This window comes from Leguminivora glycinivorella, chromosome Z (genome assembly GCF_023078275.1).
Source record: "Leguminivora glycinivorella isolate SPB_JAAS2020 chromosome Z, LegGlyc_1.1, whole genome shotgun sequence".
Taxonomy (NCBI): Eukaryota; Metazoa; Arthropoda; class Insecta; order Lepidoptera; family Tortricidae; genus Leguminivora; species Leguminivora glycinivorella.
This window is the reverse complement of record NC_062998.1, coordinates 7,861,951-7,884,074: the sequence shown is the minus strand read 5'-3', so window position 1 is coordinate 7,884,074 and position 22,124 is coordinate 7,861,951. Positions and strand designations below refer to the sequence as shown.

At 41.0% G+C, this 22,124-nt stretch overlaps 1 protein-coding gene across 1 annotated transcript in view; it reads left to right on the top strand.

Moving 5' to 3' along the window:
* The window catches only part of LOC125241111 (protein obstructor-E-like), a 93,907-nt gene that overhangs the window by 54,859 nt on the left and 16,924 nt on the right, over nucleotides 1-22,124 (top strand). The window contains exon 3 of the mRNA XM_048149437.1: nucleotides 20,194-20,433. Coding sequence (XP_048005394.1) covers nucleotides 20,194-20,433 — 240 coding nt within the window. The remainder of the gene's footprint in view (nucleotides 1-20,193; nucleotides 20,434-22,124) is intronic.

Below are 22,124 nucleotides of genomic sequence, written 5' to 3'. Positions count from 1 at the left end.
CTGTCAGAATAATTACCAAGATTTATTTCATGAATTGAGATTTTAGTAAGTTTTATTTGGTCATTAGCATTAGCTGTAACACTGGAGAGACTAGGAGCTTTATTTGATTCCATAATTTCAAAAAACAAATTAAATTAAAATGTAAAATTAAATTTAGACAATACAAATCAGGTGTCATACACTTGATTCTACGATGATGCGGATACAATTGCAAGTTGCCGATTACTGTTACTCGTATCTGTCAGAATTAGACGTTTGCAAGCCACAGTTAGTTTTAAGTGTGATAGATAACCAAACCTTACTATTTTAAACTGATCAGGTAAAGTCTATAGTAAAGTTACAACTTTTAACATTAAACTATAGCTAAACTTTAATTTAGCTCGCCCGAAAGGGATACCATACAGTAGTATAGGTAAACGTGGACTTGGTTTCCGCAACTCGACAATTTTGCGCCTATTTTGCGTGATGGGTTGCGACCTATTCCTGCCAACCCAACTCTACCAGAAAGCCTAGCAGACCCTTTACGTTGCCGACTTCTGGAACACCCCCACGACCCGAGGTGTTGTGACAGTACCGTACCATAAAAAAGTTGATTTTTCAGTGGACGAATCTCAATAAAGCCATGCATGTAATTTACAGAAAAAAAATCACGGCTTGATAGAATTAACAGGAGATACCCGTTTGGTTTTAAAATGATGCAAAAATTGGCGTTTAATCATGTCGAATAGGACTCTCAAGTAAATCAACGTTTATTACCAGTTGGTAATAAATGTGCAGTACATTTGAATATTACTGCAGATGAGGCAATCCCAAGTGGAAGTCATACTGTTACGTACGTACTTTCTCTAAATGATGACATATGGCGAAAACAAAACAATGATAGAGGTAGAAATGGTTACAACACTTTCACCTTTTGTGACATCTGCTCGGTGACAGTGTTTAGAAAATGTTTGCGAAATCCAAACGAAATAATTAGTGGCAGACGTCAAAGCCTTTATCATGACTTTTTGGTGTTTTAGAATACTTTACTCGAAAGCGTAGATGTCACGAAGATGACTAAGTCTATCCATGTATAACCTAATCTATAAAAAAGGTCATACCTAACCTAATCTATGAAACTCATAATTATACTGTCTACTAATTGGCGTATTCTCGTATTCGCCTATTCAAATGAACTTCATCCGCAGAGCAAAACTTGAAATTTTGACATTGAGCGTAGTTGGCGAGGTGCTCGAATTATGTTGAGGCACAGACAACAGACAATGCTTGAAGCAGTAGCTGAACACGTACCCCCTTATTCATAAACATACTTTAAGGTTATCAAGCTGATAAAGTTCGTTTGTCCCTTTCCGACGTAATAGCGTGATAGAAAAAGATGAACGAACTTTATCGGCTTGATAACTTTAGAGTCATCATCATTGGCTTCAGACTATACAAGCAGTGTCAAGTGGGGCGACACCGTTTTTCATGGCTGTGTAAGCCAATACGGGAGCGACAAACACGACCACAACTCAGGCAGGTGAAGTGTGCACTTGGCGAACACGTATCGCGCTTTAGAGTAGTTACATACCTACGTTTATGAATAAGGGGGGTACTATTTATCGAACTAAGCAAGAAATTATATTATTTTATTAAATATTTTTTGATTCGTTTTTTAAGTAGATCTACCTACCAAAGAAAAAGCGATCAAGCCCACTGATGGCCGTCATACTTATTCCTGCAAAGGATTCACAATTATAAGTATAGGTATGGGAGATGCAAACACATATTGGTCGGCCTTGGAATTAGCCAAGTTACACTAGAGATTACATCGGCGGTCGAGATGATATTAAATAGCGGTTATCACGTCAGCCGCGATTGCTGGAGATCGAATCCCGCCTTGGTCACCAGTGGGATTGATCGCTTTTTCAGCCTATTTACACGTTTCCGATTCTAATGGCCTTTATATACTTAGGACGAATAGACCATTATATCCAATTTAAAAAAAAAATATGTTCAAACATTCGAAGATATAGGTAGATAGACTTAAACCGTAGGCGTATACGGTCACTTATACCATACTTTTGTGGAGCACTGTATATTTATACTATTGTTACCTTTGATTGTAATAATTAATTAATAAATACTCTTACCAGAAGTAGTAAAACAAATAAATTATTTCTCACAAAGCCACAGTATGCCACAAGCCTACTGTAACAAAATGCCGTGACCTATGGACGAAAAGAGAGGCTAGTTTGAAAATGTAACTACTTATATGCAAATAAGTTCCTTGTTTAAAGTTATAAATAATTTACAATAATATAATGGAGTTGATCTACTGCTATGCAAGCTGCGTAACTCTGCAGAGCACTAGGAAGTGTTGTGGCGAGGAAAGCTCCTGAATGCGCGCAGGAAGTTTAAGGTCAAACGTGCATCGGGTCAGCCCTATTAATTATGTGAATTTCCATACAAAAGGGTCCGTATGATCAATGTGCGAGTACCTTTTATAGAGCGTGTGGTAATTCTAGGTACTTTTCGAATTATATAGTTTGGATGTAACTTAAATTAGACTTTTTTATTTTCCTATTTTTTTTAGTTTTTATTTTTTTTTATTTGGATGTACTGTAGGTAGTGGCTGTAATGTAGTAGGTATATCTAGTAGGTTAATTGTTATTTTTAGATAAGATGGAGCGCATCGCCAACAAACTGTTTTACAGTTTAGCGAAACTTTAATGATATACTTGTGTACATTGTCTTATTTGTTAAAAAAAATAACTTATTTATGTGTAAAGTCTAAATACGCCTATATAATCTACAAGGCTTGTTACAGTTACAATGTAAACAGTGACGTGATCCAAAACCGTCTGAACGCAACTATGTAATACTATGAGCATAAACGTGTTTAGATAAAAATGCTCCTCTAAAGGTACCTACAATAAATATGTAACTGGACGATTAAGATAAAAAAATAAAAATAAAATTTGTTTATTTCCGGAAAGAAATACATTGATACAATTATACTGACCTCCACACTAGGCAAATGCCTGTCCCGTGGAGGAGATGTTTCAGCTGTTATAATACATATATTATGTATAAATAATATAATAGTACTAGGGCGACCGAGCTTCTTTTCTGACTTCTTCGGAAAAGGCCTGACGCCGACAGAAAAACGCATGTTTTCGCGTTTTCCGGGACCTACTTCAGATTAACCTAGATAGATTTTTGAAGTGAAACGTCTAATATGACATCCAACTGACAGCGCGTAACATTTTGCCAGCGCGTATTATTCTGTCTCAACGCGACTCAACTCATTCCATTCATTCACTTATTCACTCAGTCAGTGACAGAACAGAATGCCCTGCAGCCGGCGTATCATGCTGCCAATTTTATCACTTATCCACGTGGATAAAGCATCCGTCACGCTTTAGCAAGTATGCCAGTGTGAGAGTGACAGATGTCTTATCCACGTGGATAAGTGATAAAATTGGCAGCATGATACGCCGGCAGGGCTATCATGGTTCCAATTTTATCACTTATCCACGTGGATAAGACATCTGTCACTCTCACACTGACATACTTGCTAGAACGTGACGGATGCTTTATCCACATAGACAAATGATAAAATTGCAAGCGTAATTGGCAGGCAGAATGGTTTTGAAGCTGGTTGGAATGTGTGTGTTGTACTGCCAAGCATGGTCGCGTGATAAATGATATAACGTCAGGTCAGCCGGCGTATCATGCTTCCAATTTTATCACTTGTCCACGTGGATAAGACAACTGTCACTCTCACACTGACATACTTGCCAAAGCGTGACGGATGCTTTATCCACGTGGATAAATGATAAAATTGGAATCATAATACGCCGGCAGGCCGTCCTTTTCGCAATATTTGTTAGTGCGATAGGGACGGCGATTCGATAAAGTTTATCTGTTGTATAGTACTACGCACGCCGGATTCCAGAAACTATGGATAAATTTTGGCATTGGGAGGGAATTTGGGGAAATTTTTCCTTTAGAAGATTTTCCACTCGAAACGAACCCGCCATTAATTTCAATGGCACTACTAGGAAAGTTTTAATGGATCAGTAACTGGACAACGAATTATTACTATTATCATACCAAAAAGTATAAAATTCAAATTAGTGATAGGTAAATTCTTATAATCTTTGAATTCGAAGTTATATTATTATTTTCGGATCCACATCTACTGGAATGATGAGGTATTCGTATGATTTCTAGCTTGCTAGGGATGTAAGAATTGGTTCATGTTTAGAGTCAGCCGGCGTATCATGCTTCAAATTTTATCACTTATCCACGTGGATAAGACATCTGTCACTCTCACACTGACATACTTGCCAAAGCCTGACGGATACTTTAACCACGTGGATAAATGATAAAATTGGAAGCATAATACGCCGGCTGAACAAGATAAATTGGGAACGATTTTATAACCTCGTTTCAAATAACTCAAATAAGGGTTAAGTGTCATATTTTCATAGAAATTTGACGTTTAGGTTAAATAACTTTTGCACCGACGACGGAGATGTTAAAGTAAAATGACTGCGAACTTAGTATAAATAAAAAATATTATAAGACATCCTAACACAAATTAACTAAACCCCTCGGTAAGTAGACTGTTGTGGGTACTCTGACAAATATGGATTCGAACCCAAGACCACCGGCTAAGCAGGTAGAGTATCCTTTAGGTCAGACCGGTCGTTAAACCAGTCAAAAGAGCCCTTTTGTAAAGAGCTTATTTGACTGGCCTATCCAAAGATGGCGTTGGCGTCCCATTTATTACTCACTAGCTTTTGCCTATGGCTTCGCTTGCGTTAAATTAGAAATATTTATATATATTATATATTGCAGAATGTTTCATACAAACTTCTATCCCCCCATTTTAGGGAAGTGGGGGATTATAAAGGGACAAAAAGTAGTCTATGTCACTCTCCATCCCTTCAACTACTTCTACTTAAAAAATCACGTCAAGTCGTCGCTCCGTTTTGCCGTGAAAGACGGACATACGTTTGTATACACACACACTTTCCCATTTATAATATGAAGTATGGATACACGCGGCACTTTATCCCCTTTGAAAATCACTTAACGTCAGAGTAATTGGAACTGTACCGGTCGGAAAATCGATGGAAAGTGGCCACCGGTGAACAAATTGGCGGTCCACTCGTAATAGGCAAGAGCGTTCTAATAGGTATTCAAAACTTGTCGATAACGGGCCAGTATGCAAAAAAACATATTCATAGTGTAAGTGCGTTTTCACATCATCCGATCCGATATCAGATGTCGGAAGGATTTCAAAGAGAAAAACCAAAAATGGCAGCTTCAATGTATGGGGTAGCGGTCCTATATCATATCGGATCGGATGCACGAGGCCTTACGCCTTGGAAAAATATTTCAACTCAAATTATGAATAAAGATAGGTAATTTTAAGTAACTGTTGACTATCTTAATTTGCAAGCAAGTAAAAGAGACAAAACTTGAATTTATTGAAAAAACACTTTTCTGGAATTAGAGTTACCAATCAATGCCCCTTAGTCTAATAAGCCTTTGGCAAATTTTCAGCTTTTTAAATCAACATTTCATTAGGTTTGAAATTTTGAAAACTCTGAAAAAACTTTTTAAAAAATGAAGTATTAAGTATACATAGGTACCAAAAATTGCGAAAATAGCGTAAAAAATCGCCAATTTTCAGTATTTTAGCGGCTATTTTGGCGAATGTGAAACTGACAAACTTTGGCGATCTATTTTAACTTTTTGTAGTTTCTCATAATGATATGTATCAATAACATATACTAAACATAATACTGCCGAAATTTTTTTTTTATCTGAAAGTTGAATTTTTAGGTTTGTAGATTTTCAAAATTTCAAACAGAAGATGTTGATTTAAAAAGCTTATTGCATGTAGTAATATATAGGTTTGCTAAAAAAGCTCCACCCTAATATATACGTTTTTTTAATTTGGTCAATGTCGAATGATAATAAGCGCTGGTAGCCTAGCGGTAAGTGCGTGCGACTTTCGTTCCGGAGGTCGCGGGTTCAAACCCCGGCTCGCACCAATGAGTTTTTCGGAACTTATGTGCGAAATGTCATTTGATATTTGCCAGTCGCTTTTCGGTGAAGGAAAACATCGTGAGATAACCGGACTAATTCCAATAAGGCCTAGTTACCCTTTGGGTTGGAAGGTGGCAGTCGCTTTCGTAAAACTGGTGCCTACGCCAAATCTTGGGATTAGTTGTCAAAGCGGACCCCAGGCTCCCATGAGTATTTACAAATTTTTGACATATATGTGTAGTATATTGAGGGGAAAGAGTGACTGTCCTGATTTGGTGTCAAAACTTGTTAGGCTTTCGGTACCATTCGTCCCTAAGAACCAGCTCAGGCCGCGGTGCCCCAGTCTTTTAGCGGTACCTCTTGCGCGTACAGTCTCCTGCAGACACTCGAATCCCCAGTTCTCCGAGCCCTCAGGGACATTAACGCGTTCCTGACATCAGATCCTGATTGCGATGTGTTTGATAGTAGATGGGTGAATTGTGTGTCGTGATTGTTTGAGATACTGTGAGACGACGGATGAATGAAAATAAAATGTTGTGACTGTTCATCGTATTTTTTGACATGTATTGTATAAATCCTTTTTTTTTTTTGTTGAAACATTTCTTTCTATTCTTATTTTTTCCTTTTTTTTTCCAATTGTATATTGTGTATTTGCATGAATTAATCATAATTAATACTTTAATTATTTTCCTAAGCATGTTTAAATTTGCCAGCGCTTTGGTGCAAACTGTAATGCTGTGTAAATTGTATATATTAATAAATAAATAAATGAGCCGTGGAAAATGCCGGGATAACGCAAGGAAGATGATGATGGTCAATTTCGAATGATCGTTGAGTTGAGATTTCTCCATAAAAAGTTACAAAAGTACATCTAAATTGTATATTATTAGATCACAATAGCCCTGTTAAAGCAAGTACCTAACAGGGAGAAAATATTATGATTTACGTTACAACACATTGAAAAAGCGTTAAATTCATGAGCGGTTTTTAGGGAATAAGGCCTCTTAACGGTAACGGAACGGGAACTTAAAAAACAACCGAAGGGTGTGTTGATATCGATACGAGTTGTGAATCTCTTTGCGCGTGTATTGGATGACGTTTTACAGTACAGTCAACCAATTGGAACCCTAAGCCACTCTACAACCATGTCAAATTGACAAGCAGTAAGAGATTTCTTACAATCTGATTTATAACGTCACTCTGACATAGTTCTACAGTGGCCTAAGGTTCTAATTGGTTGACTGTATCTAACCTACGTACCAATTATAAGCCCTTTGAAGTTTCGACATAAGCACATAGAGTAGCACTCATAATATTTGGTAGGAATAATTTAATATTTAGTAGGAGGTAGGGCATAGCGAATGATATTCCGCTTTGTGTGGTAGGGCACAGCACAGCGGATATCGTCTCGTTCGAATCTAGAGCAGAGCCCAACTGGGGTAGTACCTCCGCCTTACAGAAGACCGCAGCCAAATAGCACTAGACCCTACTCATAGTGTTGTGTTCCTGTCGGTGAGTAAGGTTGCCAGAGCTCAACGAGGGTGCGGTGTGCTGATGACGGGAGGACTTACGGAACTAACTTGTTCCGTTTATTGTCCTTTGAGTCGTCGGCAACCCGAACCCTCCTTGGAACTTGTACACTCCTTTTTGCTGTGTACTTAACACAGCAAAAGGGAATGTACAAGTTTCTAATGGGGTGGCAACGCGCATGTGACACTGTTTGAGTTGCAGGCGTCCATAGGTTACGGTGACCGCTTTACATCAGGCGGGCCGTATACTTGTTTGCCACCGACGTAGTATAAAAAAAAAAAAAAATAAATATTTCCACAAGGGGCAGGCAGCCAATAAGTAAGAAATGTTTCATATCAAATGCGATCGTCGGCCGAGGCGGAGGCGATAGTAGGTAAATGCTATGGAATATTCTTTTTCGTAAACTGTCACGTGACATTTGGGCTACCGCGTGACATTTATAGGGATTGCCCTAATCCCATTTTAGCAGATTTGATTCTAGTTTGCGACGATAGTGTTATTAGTTCGTTCGATTCTAGTTTACAATATTTTTTCTCTTGTCACCTTGACTATGAATGGATCCTTAAAACCAATTTCCAATGAATATGGCCAAAAGCTACACTTTGCAACGAAATAGTACATTACGATACGAAAAAAAGGAAGTTCGAATTTACTTTTTGCACATGTATCGTACCACGTTTTTCAGTACAGATGGCCCTCCGGACCTGACCTGGTATATAATGAACCACTTCTCGCACTAGTGCGTAAAAAACACCATCTGTACTGAAATAGTACATTAAAATACAAGTGCGTAAAAAAGGAAGATCGAAACGAGTGGCTATAAATTAAACACGACCGAAGGGAGTGTTTTAAATCGGCAAGAGTTACGAATTTCCTATTCGCACATGTATCGTACGACGTTTTTCAGTACAGATGGCCCTCCGAAGTTTCGACCTGGCATATAATGAACCACTTCTCACACTAGTGCTTTAAATATTCGATATGCACCAACACGTGCCTCGTAACTTAAACGCCTGGGTGGCTAGCCGAATGGCACAATCGCTCACGAAACGCTCACGAAACGAAGCGCTAGTAGATATCTATCTCTATCGCGCTTGCGTATTGGCGCGACAGAGCCAGCGGCGTATCGCTTTCGTTTGGCGTCGGAGAAATGCCATTCGGCTACGGGGCCTGTTGGAACATAACTTAAGAGTTTTAAACAATAGAATACACAGTAACTCCGCAACTTCCAGTTTCATCGCACGTTGCCTAATATACATAGCTTAGAAACAAATAAGTACTAACAAAAGATCGTATCTTCGTTTCCCTTGGAAATACCGTAGCTGCTGATACGTTGGAAGATAGAAAAACTGATTCGTACATTTTGGGGATTATGCGACGTTCTTGCCAATGTCACTTCTTCCTATTCGCAGTTCTGGACAATCTGGATTCTACGCAATTAGTATTTCACCTCATTCGCTATTGTGCACAGTTATTACTTGTGAACAGTGGCGATTCTTCCTGTTCGCAATTCTGCACATTCTGAATTGCACACAGTAGTTTTTGACCTCATGCGCTATTATGTGCAGTCATTATTTGTGTACAATAGCGATTCTTCCTGTTCGCAATTCTGCACAATCTAAGTTCCACACAACAGGTATTTCGCCTCATTCGCTACTGTTCACAGCCATTATTTGTGTACAGAATAGTTTCTTCCTATTCGCAATTCTACGCAATCCGAATTCGACGCAATAGGTATTTCGCCTCATTCGTTATTGTGCACAGTCATTATTTCTCATGCGCTATTATGAAGAAGTGACATTGGCAAGAACGTCGCATAATCCCATTTTGGCTGTATTTCAGTCGGGTCTGGCCGTACCGAATCAGGTTTTCTGTAGGGTTATCAAGCTGATAAAGTTCGACTGTCCCTTTCTATCACACCAATACGTCGGAAAGGGACAAACGAGCTCTATCGCCTTGATAACTTTAGTGTACGTTAATGAATGAAGGGATAAGTATATCATCGTATTTTTGACCATTGTAACAACATTTTAAAAACCGCTTAGTATAATGCTCTGATGTAGGTATATCGCCTTTGAAGGGCTAGCCGCCTAGACTAGGGGATCTTAGATTTTGATAATTTACTTATGTCTAAAACTGATACAAACTAAAAGATAAGCAATGGTTAAAGGATGTGAGACAAATAGTCAAAAATGAGATTCTTAAAGTTTTCATAATGCGTCGAGCAATGGCAGTAAATACAGTACATCAATGTCATCATTCTGGTGGCCTATGATAAACGCGTGCAACTTTCGATCCGGAGGTCGCGGGTTCGAACCCCGGCTCGTACCAACGAGTTTTCCGGAACTTATGTGCGGAATGTCATAAATTTGATATTTGCCAGTCGCTTTTCGGTGAAGGAAAACATCGTGAGGAAACCTGACTAATTCCAGTAAGGCCTAGTTACCCTTCGGGTTGGAAGGTCAGATGGCAGTCGCTTTCGCAAAACTAGTGCCTACGCCAAACGTTGGGATTAGTTGTTAAAGCGGACCCCAGGCTCCCATGAGCCGTGGCAAATGCCGGGACAACGCAAAGAGGATGATGCATTCGCGTGCCCTTATCCTAATTAATTGCGGTCGGCGCAAACATTGGATGTTCTGAGGGTGAACACCGAAGTTTACAAATTACGGACACTTTTCTCTCTCATTCTAAAGACACCTTAATTGGAGTGAAAGAGAAAGACATTCAGTGCTCGGTGTAGGCTGTAATTGAATTCCCAGAGGCCTCGTTTCTATTTTAGGATACGTGAAATTTGAAACTGCACTCGTTTCGTACGGACTGTTTCATTTTCCGATTATATCTTGTTTCCTGGGGATTGGTAGGGACGTGGATATATAAATACACACATGTAAGCTACTTGTAGGGTTTTATTTTATAGGTAGTTTTAGTTTAGCTATAGTTCTATTTATAAGTTCATAATAGTTAAGTTTTTAGTAGGACTATCTATTTATAAAAATTAATGTAGCTACATAATAAATAATAATAAATAAATATCATAGAACATTCTTACACAGATTGACTGAGGCCCACGGTATTAAGTTCAAGAAGGCTTGTGTTGTGAGTACTCAGACAACGATATATATAGTATACATAGAAAACATCCATGACTCAGGAACAAATATCTGTGCTCATCACACAAATAAATGCCCTTACTAGGATTCGAACCCGGGACAGCGGCGCAGCAGGCAGGGTCACTACCGACTGCGCCAGACCGGTCGTCGTTTGATTTACATGAGTTTATATAGTACAGATGCAGGGCGAAAAGATTTGCCTTCGTATTGTTACGGAAACTTACGAACGTATGCTATTTCAATATGTCTCAGTACATCTTGTAGTGACATTGACTAAACTAGTATGACAAATACGAACGTTTCCGAAAAAATACGAAGGAAACCCTTTTCACACTACATCTGTAGTTAATGTCAAGTGTCAAGTCATGTCAAGTAGTCAAGGATAATGACGTTAATTGTATGGAGAAAGTCAACAGCACACCGAAACGGTTACTTACTATAGGTTGTATACATTTTCGAGTACCTACCGTATTCTAAAAAAACCGGCCAAGAGCGTGTCGGGCCACGCTCAGTGTAGGGTTCCGTAGTTTTCCTTATTTTTCTCAAAAACTACTAAACCTATCAAGTTCAAAACAATTTTCCTAGAAAGTCTTTATAAAGTTCTACTTTTTTGATTTTTTTCATATTTTTTAAACATATGGTTCAAAAGTTAGAGGGGGGGGGACGCACTTTTTTTTTCCTTTAGGAGCGATTATTTCCGAAAATATTAATATTATCAAAAAACGATCTTCGAAACCCTTATTCATTTTTAAATACCTATCCAACAATATATCACACGTTGGGGTTGGAATGAAAAAAAATATCAGCCCCCACTTTACATGTAGGGGGGGTACCCTAATAAAACGTTTTTTTCCATTTTTTATTTTTGCACTTTGTTGGCGTGATTAATATACACATTGGTACCAAATTTCAGCTTTCTATTGCTTACGGTTACTGAGATTATCCGCGGACGGACGGACGGACGGACGGACAGACAGACATGGCGAAACTATAAGGGTTCCTAGTTGACTACGGAACCCTAAAAAGGGTTAGCTCATTGAGCATACGTACCTACTCTGATAATATATAATAATTCAAATATACTTAGCCAATTTGACAATCGTTAACGCTTCGTAGCGAACGAAATGAATTTGTCACACTAAATGAAAAACCGGCCAAGTGCGAGTCGGGCTCGCGCACAAAGGGTTCCGTAGCAGCAAATATAATAAACCAATAACTTAACCAAAATTACAGTTAAATCAACCTATCTCAAAAACTATAAGAGATACTTTGATCAAACCAAAAATCGTTGAAAGAGTTAATTAGCATGCATCACCTCTATTTTTTTTAGAATTTTATACCCCGTAGTTATAAAAATAGAGGGGGGGGGACATACTTTTTACGACTTTGAGAGCTGATATCTCAAAAACCGTTCACTTTAAGAAAAATGTTTTTTAGAAAACTTTATATCATTTTAAAAGACCTTTCCATTGATACCCCACACGGGTATGTACATCGAAAAAAAAATTTTCATCCCTCAGTTACATGTATGGGGGCCCCACCCCCAATTCTTTTTTTTTTTACTATTTAGTGTCATAATTTTGTAGCGGTTCATACAACACATATTCCCATCAAATTTCATCACTGTAGTACTTATAGTTTCCGAGTAAATCGGCTGTGACAGACGGACAGACGGACAGACGGACAGACGGACAGACGGACATGACGAAACTATAAGGGTTCCGTTTTTGCCATTTTGGCTACGGAACCCTAAAAAAGTGACAAAGTCGTTATCCTATATCGAAGCGTAACATTTAGTAGCCGAATGGCATTTCTGCGACGTGAATCGCCACCGAAACGCCGCAGAAGTGTAGTCTGGCTCTGTCGCGCCAACACGCAAGAGCGATAGAGATTGTAAGTAGATAGGCTACGCACACTGATGAGAAATAGCTTTTTAGAATTTGATTTACTTAGGGGGCAAACTTATTGTTTAATCGTACATACAATGGTCGAGCCAAATCTTGGGATTAGTTGTCACAGGGGACCATAGGCTCCCATGAGCCGCGGCAAATGCCGGGATAACGCAAGGAGATGATGATGATGATGGATGACTAATATTGGTCGAGCGAATGATTCCATAATTGAACCACGAGCGTAGCGAGTTTTTTACGTCAAAAAGAATCTTCTTACCGTAAGTAAATGTACAGTAAACGGTCCTTGTTTTCCGCCTTTTTTCGACATAATTAAATAGCTCTTTTCCGGTCTCGTCATCTCGTTCTTTTGACGTGAGATGGTTTTTAAGATTATTACGTTTCAGCAAAAGGAGAAAATACAAAATCGTGTATTTTTTACGTCTGCTATTGTTATGTAAAACGTAGAAATGAAATACACGTGCATCTGTACACTTGTGCATAGGAACGGATGCATTTAAGGTTCAGATAATTCAGAGTCCTGAATTTGAATGAAGTTTACACTAGTCTGGAGACACAGATCAGGTGCCGTAGCCGAATGGCACAAACGCTCACGAAACGAAACGCTCGTAGATATATAATCTCTATCACCTTTGCGTATTGGCGCGACAGAGCCAGGCTACCTTTCGCGGCGTTTCGTTTTCGTTTTGCGTCGGAGAAATGCCATTCGGCTACGGTTCTGTCGCGCCAATAGGCAAGAGCGATAGAGAGAGATATCTACGAGCGTTTCGTTTCGTGAGCGTTTGTGCCATTCGGCTACGCACACAGGCAGTATGCCTGGACAAATTATTATATGTAATACTTCAGCGAAGTTTGAAAGAAGTTGGTGAATTTAGAATCTGAAACTCAATAAAATTGCTAACTTAGAAAAAAATAAAACACAATTTTAGTTGGTTTGACATTTAAAACTTATCATAATGAAACATTTGATATACACGTAGGTAGATAATTATTGTTTATAATGTCTTCAGTCACGTTACGTTCCCAGGCAAAATTATGACAAATACCATGAAACGTGGCAACTTTACCATATAATTATGGTAACATTACCGTATGGTTTTTATACGGTAGCACTTATAAGTCAAATATCCCTAAAAATATAATAATATGACGTTCTACACCTTGTTTTTATTGAATTCCGTTAACTTTAATGATGGATGGTTTATGTTTCAGGTTTTCTCTTTCAGGTCCAGTCTAATGCGTTGTCTACATTCTCGGCCCCATTGTCCGTCAAGGACAATCATCATCATCATCATCAGCGGTGGGGAGCAAGGCGAGACGTGCTACTGGTCTGGTAAGCATTCCGGATTGCGTTTTAACATCGACGATTCGAATGCGTCCGTCGGCGCCAGCGTGGACTTCGTGAACTCGCCCTTTTGGCCAGCCGTTTCTAGGCATAGCTGGGTCTACGATTACCACGACATCGCCTTTTTTTAGCTGTTTGCCCTCTTGGCACCATTTTTGTCGTGGTAGAAGATTTGGTAATACTTCGCGTATCCAACGCCGCCAGAATGCATCGGTAAGTCTTTGTGCTATTCTCCACATTTTCTTTCTGAACAGGTCAGTGTCATCAAATACACCAGGTACTGGGAGGTTTGAGGACGTGCCTAAGAGGAAGTGGTTTGGTGTCAAGCTTTCTGGGTCGCCGTGGTCTGTCGATACGTAGCTAAGCGGACGACTATTGACAATGTTTTCCACCTCTGCCATCAATGTCATCAGAACCTCTTCACGTGGAGCTCGTTCCTTCAAGATTACTTTTAGGGATGTCTTGACACTTCTAATTAATCGTTCCCAGGATCCGGCCATGTGGACTCGCCGGTGATATGAAGTGCCATTCAAGTTCATGTATGGTCAGTAGATCTCTGACACTCGCTTGGTCGCTTATCTCTTTAAACGATCTTCGTAATTCAGCATTAGCGCCTCTGAAGTTGGTACCATGGTCTGAGTACATTCTGTACGGCCAGCCTCGTCGTGATGCCATTCTTCTCAAGGCCATGATAAAGGAGTCTGCAGAGAGCGAGGGTACTAATTCTATATGGATCGCTCGTACTGTCATGCAGGTGAAGAGTACTCCGTACCTCTTCTCATGTCGACGGCCGACTGTCACTTCCATGTGCCCAAATAGGTCAACACCACAGTGCGTGAACGGGCGTTGGTGATGGGCGAGTCGTGCCGCCGGTAAATCTCCCATCCGCGGGTTACTCGGTTTTGCTTTTTTAATTCGACAGTACAGACATCGTGTCGCGACTGTACGTACTGTAGGGCGTAAGTTAATTATCCAGTATTTTTGACGAATATCGTTAACTACAGTTTCATTATTGCCGTGTGCTGCCATCTCGTGGTAGCGTTTGATTATCAATCTTGTGATGTAATCACGCCCGTCAAGTATAACGGGGCGTTTCAGGTCGTAATCGATATGTGATGCAGCATCGATCCTCCCGCCAACGCGAAGTAATCCACGTTCATCTAATTCAGGCGTTAATTTGCGTAATCGACTGCTCGGTTCGATTGTCTTATTATTTTTCAGTGCATAAATCTCTTCAGGAAACGTCTTCATCTGTGAGTAACGCAATAATTCACTTTCAGCGCGTCGCATCATCTCGGCATCGATCTGCGTATTACCAGGTTTTCTGCACTTCGTAATAAATAGTAATACGTTAGCCATACATCTCCATAGTCTGGTCCACGAAGAGAATTTATTTAGGTCAGGAACAACAGGTAAGTCTTCTTCCCTTATCTCATGTAACATATGTACTTGTAACAGCTGATCTTTGTTTACATTATGTTTTGCAGCGTCAAACTTCGGCCAGGCGTCGCGCGGCGCGTACAGGAATTCAGGGCCGCGGAGCCAGTCGCAGTCGTTACTCAACTCGTAAGTATCTAATTTTGTCGCTTTGTCAGCTATGTTCAAGTCGGTAGGTATATAATTCCATTCACAGGATCTCGACAATTCATCAATTTCGCCGAGTCTATTAGCCACATAGACTTTATAGTTGCGCGTATCGTTTTTTATTTGATGTAAAACGATCAAAGAGTCCGACCAGAAATACCTTGTGTCAGGGGTCAACCGGTGTTCGCGCGCTATCGTGTCGGCGAGGCGGCAGGCTATCACTGCCGATTCCATCTCAAGTTTAGGTATAGTTATGTATTTCTTCACAGGTGTCGAGCGGCATTTACTTGCGATGACTGAAACTTGTACTTCATTAATGTTCTTTATTTTACGCCAATAAGCGACGGCAGCGTATGCAGTAGGGGAAGCGTCGCAAAAAATGTGAAGTTCAAGTTTTGTAGACTCTGTAGTCATCTCGTTCTGGCGCAAGGCATTGCAGTGAGCGTTATCAGTATTATCGCGCTCGCTCGTTATTTGTTCGCATTGGAAATAAAATCGTGGAATTCGCAAGTCCTTTAAAGTTTGTAATTCCGTTATCCAGTTGCGAAATACTGTGTATTCACTCGTAGGTATTTCATCGTCCCATTTTGTATCCGTTCTCCAGATATTTCGTAGCATTATCTTTGCTTTTACAGTAAATGGTGCGAGAAATCCAAAAATGTCAAATATTGACATATAGATGCGCAGGAGTTCACGTTTAGTGGGTTTTCTTTGCAGGTTAATTATCTCAGGTGGAATGCGCTTAAGTGAGAGATCAAAGCCGAATGTATCGCTGGCCGGGTACCATAACAACCCAAGCGTTCTCTCTGGTGTGTTGTCGCACTCGGTTTTGAACCTTATTGCCTTATCACTTAAGGTTTCTTTTGGCGTGCATTCTAAAACTTCTGGTTTATTAGATATCCAATTTCTTATTTCGAAGCCACCTTGTATGTGGATTTCGGAAACTTCTTTTATCATCTTGATAGCCAGCTGTTCGTTGTCCACACTCTCGATGTAGTCATCCATATAATGTGACTTCAGGATGGCGTCGACAGCTTCAGGCATTTCGTTTTGGAATCGCATTGCATTTTTATTTTTAATATGTTGTGCAATGAAAGGAGAACAATTTGTTCCAAACAACAATGACGTCATAGCGTAGGTTTTTAGTTCGCTGTTTTTATTCTCGCGCCATAAAAATCTAAGCGCGTGCTGGTCTTCTCTCGATATCTTGATGCGAAGGAAGAATTCTTTTATATCGCCCATGATTGCGATAGGTTTCTCTCGGAAGCGTAGCATGATGCCCAGCAAAGATTGAAGTAGGTCGGGACCCTGGAGGAGGTAGTCGTTCAGGGAGCGGCCTGCGGTAGCAGCTGAAGCGTCGTGCACCAGTCTCAATTTTTTCTTATTTGGGTTATCGACGCCGAAATGGGCTAAATAATATACGCGTTTATGCGGCGCCAACAATTCTTCGTCTGATAACGATCGTGCGTAATTGTTCTCAAGTAAGTGATTTATACGCTCTTTATACCTAGAAGCGTATCCTTCATCTGATATCATTCTTCTTTCGACAGCGAGAAATCTCTTATAGGCAGTAGGATAAGAGTCGGGAAGTAAATCATCATTTTTCCATGGTAAACATATCTCATAACTCCCGTTAATTAACTTTGCAGAGTTATCGATGATGTTGACAGCACGAATGTCGTCCTTATTTACGCGTGGTTTAGAGTTCACTCCAATCGATTCGAGCGCAAACGATCGGCGGACGAGTTCGTGTAGTTGCTTATCGGCGCTGTCGCTAGGTGCTTCGCTTGACCATTGTAGGGATGAGTGCGTGTCTGCGTCTGCGCACGTGTGCGTGTCTGCGTCCGTGCATGTGTGCGTCTCCCGCCGCGCGGTAAGTACGTCCGCGGGGGTGGCGAAGGAGGGCGGAGTGCATGCGTTGCAGATTTCGGCGGCAGGTCTCGCGCGTTCATACAGCGTTGTTGTCAAGGCATGCTTGGCGGTCGAACGTCGACCGAATGCAGCTGCAGGTACAGGTCCATTTAAGCACCAGCCGAGTTTTGTTAATGTAGCATAGGGTTCAAAATCGCCACGATAAACAGTCTTTAGCGGCCTTATTAAATGATAAAAGTCTTGACCGATTAATAACTTCGGTTCCATGTTACTGCATGGTAAAACACTTTTTAAGTCACGTAAATAATCGTAACAGTCTAGGTTCACGTTAGATAAGTCCAGTGTAGGTAAGTCTAGCTCACTCACTTTTCGCGCGCGTAAATCGTACGTTTCACCACTTGAGTTCGAGAGTTTAAAGTTCACAGTTTCACTTATGCATTCGATATTGAACTTAAATGCACCTTTCATACGTACTGTCTCTGGCTGACCTTGGAGGTTGACACAGTTAGCGAGATCAGCTGATATTAAACTCACGGCGGCCCCATCGTCCAATAGGGCGTAGGTAGCGATAGTACCGCTAGGTCCATGTAGGTTCACTCGTACAGACTTTAGGTATACACTATCACTGGGAGCCAAGACGGTGTTTGTTACGACCTCGGTCGTGGGATTATTATTGTTATTGGTAGATTCATCTGTCGCACTTAATGCTGGCGTATTGTTTTGATTTTCATTGGTGCTGTTATGGCGTGGCGCTGCGCTGGCCGTGGCAGGTTTGGACGGCCAGTGAAGCAGGCGATGGTGGGGAAGCCCGCAGCCGTCGATATCGCACGACGCGGCCGGGCAGGTTTCTCTCCCGTGGCCTAGCAACAGGCATTTATTGCATAATCTATTTATTTTAACGAAGCGCCATTTATCTTTGCGGAGTGCGCGTTTGAATTTTATGCAGTTAGTCAGCGGGTGATAAGACACTTTACAAAACTTGCACTTTGTGTTTGTATCACTATCGTTGTTTAATATGGGGTGAACTTGATATTTACGGTCGTCCATCTTCTTAGGAAACTTATTGTGTTCATTTTGAGAATGAATATGAGTTACACCTGCGGCGGCGATCTTCGTGGCTTCTTTGTGCAGGAACTCAGAAAATAACTGCAATTTCGCCTTATGTGTATCGCCATGTTCGTATATATAGTCTGCCCACTTGTTGATAAGCGCACTTGGACACTTAGATATAACGATGTTTAGTAACTCAGGGCTTCGAAGATGATCGGTCTGATTAATAGATTCGGCGGCTGCCACGTAGTTCCTCACTTTGACAGCAAAGTTCACCAGCTCGACGTGATAAGCTTGCGGTAAAGGTTGCAATTTCTTGATTTGCGATAAGATTTTATTTATAATTAGGTCGGGTCTACCGAACCGTAGCTCTAGAGCTTCTAGGATGGCGCGTGGTGACGTATCAGTAGTAAACAAAGATGATACCGTTTCTTTAGCTTCACCACGGAGACATTTTTCTAATCTTGCGATATTTTCAGTATCACTGTAGTTACATAACTTCGTGGACTGCTCATACGATTTTTTAAACTGTATCCACTCGAGTGATTCACCAGAAAATAACGGTAAGTCCTTAGACGTGGCTAATCGGGATAATAGGCGAGTATTAGCACTTTGAGTTGTAGTAGCCAGTTTCTCCATCGCGTGTGCTAGGTTTTCAAGTGAGCTCGGTCCGGCGGTAGGTTCCTGCCAAGGTGTCGCGATAACGCGTTCTTCTTGATCGTCTTGGCGACTTTTCTCCAACCACTCCTCTACTTTTTTAGATGTTTCGGACAAAATAGATAGGCGTTCTCCGCTGCAACGGGACTTCTGAGAATATTCTTCATCCAGCTTAGCGAGCGCAGCGTCTAGCATGGATGGTTCTTTAGATCAAATACAATTAATTTCTCTAAGAAACTAGCGTCTTAACTCTTACGGTTATCTAGCTATTAAAAAAATAAAGATATATAATTACTAACATGTGTGTGACAGCCTTTACCACTTCCCAATGTTATTTGTTTTGACATGTGCCGTCAATCACTTGACACTAACTTGAATAGTTTTTATTCTTAAGGGTCTCTCACACTAATTAATTAATTTATTATTTATTATGTATGAAAACGATTAAATTTATTTTTGGCGAAATTAACTATAAGTAATATACAGGTGGTTTCGGATAACGAACCTAACGACATGCCTGTCGAATTTAACGGAAACAAAAAAAAAACACGGTGTATAATGACTATAAGAGAGACAAGATAAAATATCTTTGTCTGTGATAATTTTGTAGCATCTTTGAATGAAATAAATTTTCTTTTCACCACTTGGGCCATGTTTTTCAAACTTGTCCACCCCACTTTTTTTTTAGATTTGTCCAAATTTTTATGTGTTTTTCTCTCAGAATCGCGAGCTCTTTCAATCCTAATAGGAGAAAAAAAGTATCCCAAGGTTTTTTTCCCATTCCGTTACCACTTATTCATACATTACATACAACGGAATGGAAGGTTCGAAAAAATGTATGGAAATCTTGGGACATTTTTTTTCTCCTATCAAGATCGAAAGAGCTCTCGATTCTGAGTATGAATCGCGTAAAAAAATACCCATGTTGCAAAAAAAGTGGGGTGGACAACTTTGAGAAAAATGGCCCTCTTCACTCCACAAAATAAACATTTTCTCTATCTGTGACCTCATACCATGCGGTACACGATTTAGACTTCAATAGTACATTTTCGCAAATAGTTATTAACAAAAACTTATTTCTTTACAGTGGCCATCTCCCTCGCGTCGGTCGTCACCTGCGCGCAGATCGAAGACCCTTGCAAGATGAAGTCGCGCGTCGTCGGCGACGACAAATACTGCGACAAGTACTGGGAGTGCGACAACGGCCAGTCTGTGCAGTACGACTGCCCTAACGGTTTAGTGTTCGCTGGGAAACATAGGGGTGTGACTGAGGGCTGTGACTACCCGTGGAGGTCGAACTACTGCGAGTACCCTAAGGTTCAGATAAGTAAGTATATCTATATGACTACAGTCTGTGGAGTACGACTGCCCTAATGGTTTAGTGTTCGCTGGGAAACATAGAAGGTGACTGAGGGCTGTAACTAACCGTGGAAGTCGAACTACTGCGAGTACCCTAAGGTTCAGATAAGTAAGTATATCTATATGACTACAGTCTGTGGAGTACGACTGCCCTAATGGTTTAGTGTTCGCTGGGAAACATAGGGGGGTGACTGAGGGCTGTAACTAACCGTGGAGGTCGAACTACTGCGAGTACCCTAAGGTTCAGATAAGTAAGTATATCTATATGACTACAGTCTGTGCAGTACGACTGCCCTAACGGTTTAGTGTTCGCTGGGAAACATAGGGGTGTGACTGAGGGCTGTGACTACCCGTGGAGGTCGAACTACTGCGAGTACCCTAAGGTTCAGATAAGTAAGTATATCTATATGACTACAGTCTGTGGAGTACGACTGCCCTAATGGTTTAGTGTTCGCTGGGAAACATAGGGGGGTGACTGAGGGCTGTAACTAACCGTGGAGGTCGAACTACTGCGAGTACCCTAAGGTTCAGATAAGTAAGTATATCTATATGACTACAGTCTGTGGAGTACGACTGCCCTAATGGTGTAGTGTTCGCTGGGAAACATAGGGGGGTGACTGAGGGCTGTGACTACCCGTGGAGGTCGAACTACTGCGAGTACCCTAAGGTTCAGATAAGTAAGTATATCTATATGACTACAGTCTGTGGAGTACGACTGCCCTAATGGTTTAGTGTTCGCTGGGAAACATAGGGGTGTGACTGAGGGCTGTGACTACCCGTGGAGGTCGAACTACTGCGAGTACCCTAAGGTTCAGATAAGTAAGTATATCTATATGACTACAGTCTGTGGAGTACGACTGCCCTAATGGTTTAGTGTTCGCTGGGAAACATAGGGGGTGACTGAGGGCTGTGACTACCCGTGGAGGTCGAACTACTGCGAGTACCCTAAGGTTCAGATAAGTAAGTATATCTATATGACTACAGTCTGTGGAGTACGACTGCCCTAATGGTTTAGTGTTCGCTGGGAAACATAGGGGTGTGACTGAGGGCTGTGACTACCCGTGGAGGTCGAACTACTGCGAGTACCCTAAGGTTCAGATAAGTAAGTTTATCTATATGACTACAGTCTGTGGAGTACGACTGCCCTAATGGTTTAGTGTTCGCTGGGAAACATAGGGGGGTGACTGAGGGCAGTGACTACCCGTGGAGGTCGAACTACTGCGAGTACCCTAAGGTTCAGATAAGTAAGTATATCTATATGACTACAGTCTGTGGAGTACGACTGCCCTAATGGTTTAGTGTTCGCTGGGAAACATAGGGGGGTGACTGAGGGCTGTGACTACCCGTGGAGGTCGAACTACTGCGAGTACCCTAAGGTTCAGATAAGTAAGTATATCTATATGACTACAGTCTGTGGAGTACGACTGCCCTAATGGTTTAGTGTTCGCTGGGAAACATAGGGGGGTGACTGAGGGCTGTGACTACCCGTGGAGGTCGAACTACTGCGAGTACCCTAAGGTTCAGATAAATAAGTATATATATGAGTACAGTCTTTGCAGTACGACTGCCCTAATGGTTTAGTGTTCGCTAGGAAACATAGGGGGGTGACTGAGGGCTGTGACTACCCGTGGAGGTCGAACTACTGCGAGTACCCTAAGG